The 9,943-nt window shown below is 46.7% G+C and overlaps 1 protein-coding gene across 1 annotated transcript; it reads left to right on the top strand.

Annotated features, from left to right (window-relative positions):
* The first annotated feature begins 4,981 nt into the window (after nt 1-4,981).
* Nucleotides 4,982-8,093, top strand: LOC119272605 (putative F-box/LRR-repeat protein 23). The gene is made up of 4 exons (XM_037554064.1): nt 4,982-5,169; nt 5,252-5,381; nt 6,171-6,517; nt 7,063-8,093. Exons 1-4 carry the CDS (start codon nt 4,982-4,984, stop codon nt 7,793-7,795), a joined length of 1,398 nt encoding a protein of 465 aa, XP_037409961.1. The 3' UTR covers nt 7,796-8,093.
* The last annotated feature ends 1,850 nt before the right edge of the window (nt 8,094-9,943 follow it).

Genomic DNA, 9,943 nt, shown 5'->3' with positions numbered 1-9,943 from the left:
CGGCACGGGCGGTGGACACCCAAAGAGAAGGAACCATCACAGGATCGCTCCAGTGAGATCCCTGAAGAACCTGCCATGCAGGCATTCAAAAAAGATTTCCTTCTCTTCTTTGGTAAGAGCGTAGCTGGCAGGACCTTCATACTGCTTTGGAGGCATGCCGTCTTTTTCGTGCAAACATTGCAGGTCCTCACATGCCTCAGGTGTATCTTTTGTCTTCCCATACACGCCCAAGAATCCTAACAGGTTCACGCAAAGGTTCTTCGTCACGTGCATCACGTCGATTGAAGAGTGTACCTCTAGCTCTTTCCAGTAGGGTATGTCCCAAAATATAGATTTCTTCTTCCACATGGGTGCGCGTCCCCTAGCGCCATTCGGAACAGCTAGTCCGTCGGCACCCTTTCCAAATATTACATGTAAATCAGAGACCATATCAAGTACGTGATCACCGGTACGCATGGCGGGCTTCTTCCGGTGATCTGCCTCGCCTTTGAAATGCTTGTCTTTCTTTTGACATTGATGGTTGGTCGGGAGAAATCAACGATGGCCCAGGTACACATTCTTCCTGCATCTGTCCAGGTATATACTTTTGGTGTCAGCTAAACAACGCGTGCATGCATTGTATCCCTTGTTTGTCTTTCCTGAAAGGTTACTAAGAGCGGGCCAATCTTTGATGGTTACAAACAACAACACATGCAGGTTAAATTCCGGCTGTTTGTGCTCATCCCATGCACGTACAATGTTTCCATTCCACAGCTATAAAAGTTCTTCAACTAATGGCCTTAGGTACACATCAATATCGTTGCCGGGTTGCTTAGGGCCTTGGATGAGAATTGGCATCATAATGAACTTCCGCTTCATGCACATCCAAGGAGGAAGGTTATACATCCATAGAGTCACGGGACAAGTGCTGTGATTGCTGCTCTGCTCCTCGAAAGGATTAATGCCATCCGCACTTAAACCAAACCATACGTTCCTTGGGTCACCTGCAAACTGAGCCGAGTACTTTCTCTCGATTTTTCTCCACTGCAACCCGTCAGCGGGTGCTCTCAACTTCCCGTTTTTCTTACGGTCCTCACTGTGCCATCGCATAAACTTGGGATGCTCTTTGTTTCTGAACAATCATTTCAACCATGGTATTATAGGAGCATACCGCATCACCTTCGCTGGAACCCTCTTCCTGCGGGGCTCGCCCTCAACATCACCAGGGTCATCTCGTCTGATCTTATACTGCAATGCACCGCATACCGTGCATGCGTTCAAATCCTTGTACGCACCGCGATAGAGGATGCAGTCATTAGGGCATGCATGTATCTTCTCCACCTCCAATCCTAGAGGGCATACGACCTTCTTTGCTGTGTATGTACTGTTGGGAAATTCGTTATCCTTTGGAAGCTTCTTCTTAAATATTCTCAGTAGCTTCTCAAATCCTTTGTCAGGCACATCATTCTCTGCCTTCCACTGCATCAGTTCCAGTACGGTACCGAGCTTTGTGTTGCCATCTTCGCAATTGGGGTACAACCCTTTTTTGTGATCCTCTAACATGCGATTGAACTTCAGCTTCTCCTTTTCACTTTAGCACTTTTCCCTTGCATCAACAATGACCCGACGGAGATCATCATCGGGCACATCGTCTGGTTCCTCTTGATCTTCAGCTTCCTCTTGATCTTTAGCTTCCCCCGTTGCAGCATCACTGTATTCAGGAGGCACATAGTTGCCATTGTCCTCTTCTTCTTCGTTGTCTTCCATCATAACCCCCATTTCTCCGTGCTTCGTCCAAACATTATAGTGTGGCATGAAACCTTTATAAAGCAGGTGGGTGTGAAGGATTTTCTTGTCAGAGTAATACCTCGTATTCCCACAATCAGGGCATGGACAACACATAAAACCATTCTGCTTGTTTGCCTCAGCCACTTCGAGAAATTTACGCACGCCCTTAATGTACTCGGAGGTGTGTCTGTCACCGTACATCCATTGCCGGTTCATCTACGTGCATTATATATAATTATGTGTGTCAAAAGTAAGAAAATTAGACAAGTATCTATCTAAAGTAAGATTTTTTCTTTTAGAAAGAAGATAAGAACAAGAGGCTCACCACGGTGGTGCCGGCGACGAGATCGGCGTGGGCGATCGACGGCGGTGAAGACGAGGACGGGGCGTGACGGACCGCTAAACCTAGAAAAATCTCGGAGAAAATGGAGCTCCGAGGTCTAGCTTCGAGAGGAGAAAGCTTAACTAATGTGGCTCGGGCATTTCATCGAACACCTCACATGCGTAAGAGGTGAGCTAGAGCACCCAAATGCCCTTCCTCACCGGCCAGCAAAAAACAGAGCACCGTGGAGTGCTCTGCTCGCTGGCGATGGGGTATATGTATATGAAGCTCATTTGTCCCGGTTCGTGGCTGGAACCGGGACTAAAGCCCAGCCTTCTGTCCCGGTTCGAGCCAAGAACCGGGACCTATGTTTGTGGGCCAGGAGCGAGGCCTATTGGTCCCGGTTCGTGCCATGAACCGGGACAAATGGGCCCAGAAGAACCGGGACCAATGCCCATGAGGCCCCGGCCGGCCCCCTGGGCTCACGAACCGGGACGAATGCATCCATTGGTCCCGGTTCGTGGCAGAACCGGGACTAATGGGCTGGCCAGGCCCGAACGAAAGCTCTTTTTTCTACTAGTGCTAGTGAAGCATTTGTGCCTAAATGTTTGGGTCTGCGGTTCCGGAAGGGAGGATGCATAAAGGGAGAGGTTTGAGACAACTCAGGAAAGATTGAGGAAAACACTACTTGATTGGAGTGAACAATTTATGTCTGTTGGAAACAAAGAATATTAATCAAATTAAGATGTAGCCCAGGCGATTCCCATGTACATTATGAGTGTTTTTTGCTTACATGTCTCGGTTTGCGATGAGCTAACTAAGAAAGTACTAGTGGGGTTGTTGAGAATGGAAAAAAGAGGATGGCGTGGTTGAGTTGGGATAAATTGAGGCTACCAAAGAATAAAGGAGGTATGGGATTCGGAGACATGCGAGCTTTCAACCAAGCTTTATTGGCTAAGCAAGCATGGAGATTAATTGATACCCCTGCAAGTTTATGTGCTCGTTTGTTAAAGGCGAAATATTATCCGAATGGCAGCATTCTTGATACTGTGTTTACACGACACTCTTGGGCTGCTTGAAAGGGCATAGTGCATGGGTCGGAACTTGTCAAAAAAGGTATAGTTTTGGAGAATTGGTGATGGGGCGTTGGCTAGGACATGGAGGGATCCTTGGATCCCTCGACGATTGCAACATTCTTGATACTGTGTTTACACGACACTCTTCGGCTGCTTGGAAGGGCATAGTGCATGGGTTGGAACTTGTCAAAAAAGGTATAGTTTTGGAGAATTGGTGATGGGGCGTCGGCTAGGACATGGAGGGATCCTTGGATCCCTCAACGATTTGATTTTCGTCCAGTTATTCCTAAGAGGAACTGTCATTTTAACTGTGTTTCTGATTTTTTGAATGAAATTGGTGCATGGATCATTGATCGCCTCGAGGAACATTTCTGGGCAATGGACATTGTCGAAATTCTCAAAATTCAAACTTCGCCTAGGAACAGAAGCGATTTCATTGGGTGGTTTCCTGAATCACATGGCATGTTTACGGTCAAATCGGCCTATCGTTTGGCAACAGAAGCACACAATGTACTGCATGCTAGTGGCGCAAGTAGCACAAGTCCCGATGGTGTGCGTACAATCTGGAGCAATATTTCAAATTCAAAGGTTCCCCTTAAAATGCGATTATGGCATGGAGAACAGTGTCAGGGTCATTGGCCACTAATCTGGCTAAGAACGAGCGACATATTCTAGCGTCCAGTACTTGCACGGTCTGCGGTCTGCGGTATTGAAAGGGAAAGCAGTTTTCATACTCTTATCACATGTGTGCATGCTCGTCATGTATGGGGAGGCTCTACTTATGATTTGGTCCTTGCCAGATGACTCAGTTCTTGTGGATATGGGAGAGGATTGGCCGTTGCGAGTGCTATCTAATTGTCCATATCATATATGTGACTAAGTAATCATGACTATCTGGCGAATTTGGCAGATTCGTAATGACATAGCGCATGGAAAAAAAAGAGACCCCGGTGAAGATGGCTGTGCAATATTCGTATAGTTACTATAAATCTCTGGATCTTGTCATCAAATATAGTACAGAGGAAATTATAAAAGGAAAACGAACATGCTCCCTAAGTTGTGGCCACCACCGCGGTCGGGCTAGGTGGCACTTGGCACTTTTTGTTGGTGGCTCCTTTTCGAGCATGGATGGCCGGGCAGCGGCCAGAATGGTCTTCTGAAGAGAAGATGGGTCGTTGATTTTCGCGGCGTATATATACGTATTTCATTGCAATGATGCCTTTGAAACAGAAATACATGCAATTATGCAAGGATGGCACTAACCATTCAGCATTCGGATTTTTCAGTGGCGGTACAAATTAGATTTTGTTATTTAGCCATTTTTGCAGGTGACATCTTGTCCAGGTCGACTTATGGACACTTAGCTGTTGAGATTAGAGAAAATATGTCTGTTAGAGAGTTTGTTCTCTGAAGATTAGCAGGAAACAAAATAGGGTAGCATATCAATTTGCATATTATAGCCGTATCAAAACTTGTACTACTGCCGTGTGGTTAAATTCGAACCCTCGGTGTGGTGAGGACTTGTCTTGAAATTGTAACCTTATTGTTACAGAATAAAACTCTCTTCCACCCAAAAAGAGAAAAGGAAAACAACCCCACGATAGGCGGTTCAAGCCGGGCCTTAACACCTGCGCCCCGCCGCCTACCTCCCTTGGCCTCCTCGACTTCTCGTTCCAAACTGCTCTGTGCTCTGTGCTCTCGACTTCTCCACGGCCACACCTACGCTCGCTTCTCGTCCCAAGGATTTGGGGTTTTTGGGTTCGGTTGGTTGCCCGATCTGATTGGTCTGGTCCTTCGGTCGGTGCGGCGGGAGCGCATGGCCGGCCCACCGGCGAGCCCGTCCGGCGAAGGCGGCAGCCCCACGGCCGGCGGCATCGGGGAGGAGCGGGACGTGTTCGTGCCCGTCGCGGATATCAGCCGCATCATGGGGAAGGTCATCCTGCCAGACGGGAAGATCGACGAGGGGGCCCTGCGGGAGCTGGCCTCCGAGTTCATCACCCGCCGGTAAATGGATCCGCCGCTCTTCGATCTCTGCTTGGCTTGAACGGCCTTTGGTTTCGGCGGCTGACCCGTCGGTGCTTTGCAGGGCGAGCGGCGAGAGCGACGGATGCAAGAGGGCGAAGCGGGAGGCCATGACCGTCGACGACCTGCTGTCCGAGATGGCGAAGCAGGACATCGAACCCGTCAAGGCCTGCCTGCACAAGTATAGCAGAGTGGTGCGTATACTGGTTTGATGGATGGTTTGGTAAATCAAAATCAGTTTTGCTAGAGCACATCTAGATGTCCCCTAAGTATTGCGCATCTAAGTCATATATCACTGATTTTACGTGAAGATTTGTGTGAGTATTTTTTTATCTGTTTATTTTTTCTTTTTAGTTTGATTGAGTCACCTAGATGTGCAATAACTAGTTTAAATAAGAGTTCATCCTGGGGCAGTGATTTTGGCACCAAATTGGATGGTTGTTTTGCAGAACCATTCTTTCCTAAATAGGCCGAGCTTTGAAAAGCTACACCCTCCCTAAAAAGGGTTTTTAAGAAGAGATATTTCATACTTGGCTAATTATCAGCTACAAGTACAGAGGTGCGTTACTGGTTTGATAGATGGTTGGGTAAAACAAAATTGGGGGGATTCTGAGATGATTGGCTGATCATCTTGGGGTTTGGGTACCCGCACTGCCTTTGGCACCAAATTGGATGGTTGTTTTGCAGAACTTTCTTTCCCTAAACAAGCCGAGCTTTGCCATCGCTGCACTCTCCCTAAAAAAACATAATAGGGGTATTCATACTCAGCTAATTATCTGATTGTTGCTTCAGCCTAAACCATTTGATCAGCCTTAGGTTTTTTTGTTAAAAGTTACGTTATCTTGTACAATGGGAGAAGCTACTCTTGCTGTATTATATAAGCTTCGTCTCTCTTGTGTCAAAGCTGTTTCTCATCTTGCGAATTTTAAGCTTTTGCTAAAGTTAGCCATCCTTGTATCTCTGTGATGACAACTTGTTTTTAGGAGCTACCTTGCACAATGGAGGTGGAGCCAAACCCCTTGCCCATGTCTGATGTCAGGGATTGGTCTGAGCTCCCACTTGATGCGCTTTCTGCAATCTTCATGAAGCTTGGGAACATTGAGATTCTGATGGGTGCGGGACTCGTGTGCCGCTCATGGCTGGTGACAGCCAAGTCCCCTGAGTTGTGGCGTTTCGTGGACATGACGCGCCACAAGGTGGTTTTCTCAAAGTCAGAAAGTGTCATGTGCAAAATGGCAAAGGTGGCTATAGATCGCTCTGATGGACGGATGGAATCGTTCTGGGCTCAGAAGTTTGTCACTAGCGAACTCCTGAATTACATTGCAAGCAGGTATTGTTCTTTGCATTCTTGAATTTTAGCAATTTGTCTCTTACTCTGTATGTGTAAGAGACAAATAAGGCCAATGCATTTCTGCTAAACATGTTTTCAGCCTTTTATGATATTTTATTGTGACATATGTCTAATAGTGTTCTTCAAGGTGTTCAAATGACACTTCAAATGCTTGAGGTGAGTAGTTTGCAAACTAAAACATAATTGGCACATTTGTACGCCTGCATTTGTCTCTGCAATTAGGAAAACATATTTTGGATAGGTCGCTTATAGACAAATAAGCTGGCTTGAGGTAGAGATCTTATTTGATATTTATGGTGCATCGTCATGTGATATTTATGATAGGTCGCTTATTGCCACATTTGTGAACTTGGGGTAGTGAGGCTCTCATTTTATATTTTTCATATGGTAGATCTCTCTGACCACTTCACTTTAAGGGAAAAACATATGTTTACTTTTTAAACTAGTTATACAGTTTTACCCCTATTTGTCTGGTTCTTCTCAGTTCATGTGATATCCTTCTACTTTCATACTTGTCTCTGCAGATGCAACTCATTGAAGAGCATTCGGCTCATCGGCGCCTATTACTTTTGGGATGATGAGAACGTAATAATTAAGCTTGCAGCTAAATGTCCAATGCTAGAAGAGATAGAGTACTCTGATCAGAAGCAGTCATGGTCCTTTTTCACGGGGATCGGCGCAGCACGCCCAGAGCTGAAACGTCTAAGAGTCCGTTTGCCTTGGTTCGACTCAGATTCAATATTGCGTGAGATGAGGATGGAACAGCGGAACGGTGATGACGAAGACGAGGAGGAGGAGGAAGAGGAGTCTGATGAGGCTTGGGAGGCAAGACACAATGAGGAGGCCTTCGCCATAGCAGAGAGCTTGCATGAGTTGCGGCTTCTTCAGATGGCAGGCTACGGCCTGACCAACAAAGGGGTATACGCCATCCTTGAAGGCTGCCCCCACCTCGAGTTCCTCGACCTCAGAGAATGTCCCCATATCGAAGTTAACGCTGAACTCCGAGCTCGCTGTGCCAATATCAGGCATGTCCGGCTGCCAGGACGGGAGCTGTATGCTCGGTGCCCAGAGCTCCAAACCATCGAGGCGGATGAAGGTCAAGTGATCGAGATGGCTGATCTCTATGAAACGGAGGCTCGCTCTCTGCACAACGAGCCAGCGATGGACAATGATGACTACTCGCTCCCCTCGTCCCCTGACTCGCCTGCCTTGCCGATGTACTCGATGGATGATCCCAGATACTACTGGGAGCTGTAAACAGATGCAGTTGTGCCATGTTCAGTAGTCCGGATTGGTCGAGTACTTGGCTGCATGCATGAGTAGGCCTGTCTGTCTTGTTGATCTACTCCATGGATGATACAGATGCGGCTGTGCCATGTTCAGTAGTCCAAGTCACCGTCTTATTTTGGATCCTGAATATTTTGTGTGCATCCCTGCAGGAGGGCTTTTGATGTACAAACACGCCAATGGTGCTTTTGAACCATCTGCCTCTAGTGTCCGTCTGTGTAGTATTTGGACGTACGGACTGCTTGTTGTGAGTGTCTGTAGTAGGTAACATCCATGAGTCTGTTGCTAATGCAAGCTGATTACTACTCCCTCCGTTCCATAATATAAGATCATTTTTGACAATAGACACTATTCCCTTCGTCTCATAATATAAAAGCGTTTTCGACACTAGTGTAATGCAAAAAATGCTCTTATATTATTAGATGGAGAGAGTATGATATATGATAATGGCAAAAATGATATCATATTTTGGGATGGAGGGAGTAGTTTGCTAGTACGCTGCGTGAACCTTTTCCTGAACTTATTACTTTTGCTCTGAAGTTTAAAAAAGATAAATTATGGAGAGTGGGACATGCTAAAAGTAAAATTTATAAATAAAAACCTAGCAACCTTTTATCCTATACAAAATACGGATGTAATAAGCCTGTGAATAGTTTGTCATCCAGACTAAAGCCAGCCCAAACCAGGTGACTCCACGGGCAGCATCCAAACCAACTCGATCCAACAAAATTCTGCTAGAATCCAAACCAAACCAATCTGTTCTTGTTTTTCACCCAACCCAAACCAAAACCAGTTCTATTTTTGGACTGAATCCACAGATTGAAACCGTGGACAAGTCCATATATCCAGGTGCCGTGGACAAGTTCATATTGCAGGTGTGGAGTTTCTGAATTGCATCTATGAATCTTTATACAGGAAGCGGTGTGGGCGGAGGTAGAACCTGTAGGCCGAGCTCTTGACGTCAACGAGGAGACTGAAACCCACAGCGACGGAGACAACTTGAAACTCGAAACCATCGGCAGCGGCGGAGACAGACTCGAGCTCCATGGCGGCGGCGGCGACTCAAGCCTTGGGACGTTGGAGGCAACTAAAATCGGGTAGCTTCAAGGCTCGGAAAGCTGGAGGAGAGACGAGCGAGCTCCAGCCGGTGACGGCGACGGCCGACGGCCCGGCAGGCGCTAACTGCATGGCAATGACCGCGAGGCTGAGGGCGTTGGTCTCGTATAGTTTTGGTCGACAGACCGGTTTCCATCTACGAGTTGAAACTGTTTGAGACCGATTTGGAGGTGTTCAAATTGAACCAGACTAATCCATAATATCTAAAGCCCAAACCACACCAGATTATATTAGGGGCTCAGTCCCTTTAAACCCATCCAAAGAGGGTTCGGTAGAAAAACCAAATTGAAACTGCGGTTCCAATCCAAACCATTCCCAGGTTTATACGGATGGCGCAAAGGATATGGAGTTTTTACTTCTGAGCTCAAATGCACCATCCAAACAAATAGCAACAAAATTAAAAAGAAATTTGATTTTCTTGGCAATAAACATATTTGAATTTTCTATGCACATACAAAGTTTCGTGAAGAACGTCAAAAAGACTATTTTTAAAGCATTGATTTTTTTCTTCATCCAGAGCATTAGGAATCCTTTTTCTACAGGTCCGATGTCGACCTCGCCGTCGTCCAGGACCATGCACCGACTCTCTCTTCCCCGGTGACCTAGCCAGGCATTGCCGCCATTGAAGATCGCCGCGCTGGATCACATGTGCCGTCGTCAAGCATCGCTTGCCAGCAGTCGCAACCAACCACACAACAATGTTGCTGTCCCGCAGCAACCCACAACTCCTTCATATCGGTCTCCCGATGAGCAGCAGCCTCCACCGCCGCCGACACCGTGCGGGCTTTGCCCGCCGGCTAACCCTGACGGTGGTGAGAGGGATCGGATCACGGGGAGGCGGCTAGGATTAGGTCGCATGTCACTTTCTCATGAAGGGTTCACGTGAGAAAATAAACTCACCTTTTAGTATTTTTATTAATAAAAGAATCACACGAAGTTAGAACACATGGACATGTATGTTCCTAAAAGAACTCAGATTTGTTTAGCTATCTTTTGTTGTTG

This window comes from Triticum dicoccoides, chromosome 3A (genome assembly GCF_002162155.2).
Source record: "Triticum dicoccoides isolate Atlit2015 ecotype Zavitan chromosome 3A, WEW_v2.0, whole genome shotgun sequence".
NCBI classification, from domain to species: Eukaryota; Viridiplantae; Streptophyta; class Magnoliopsida; order Poales; family Poaceae; genus Triticum; species Triticum dicoccoides.
Note: the sequence above shows the minus strand (reverse complement) of the source record. Positions and strands in the feature narration are given on the sequence as shown.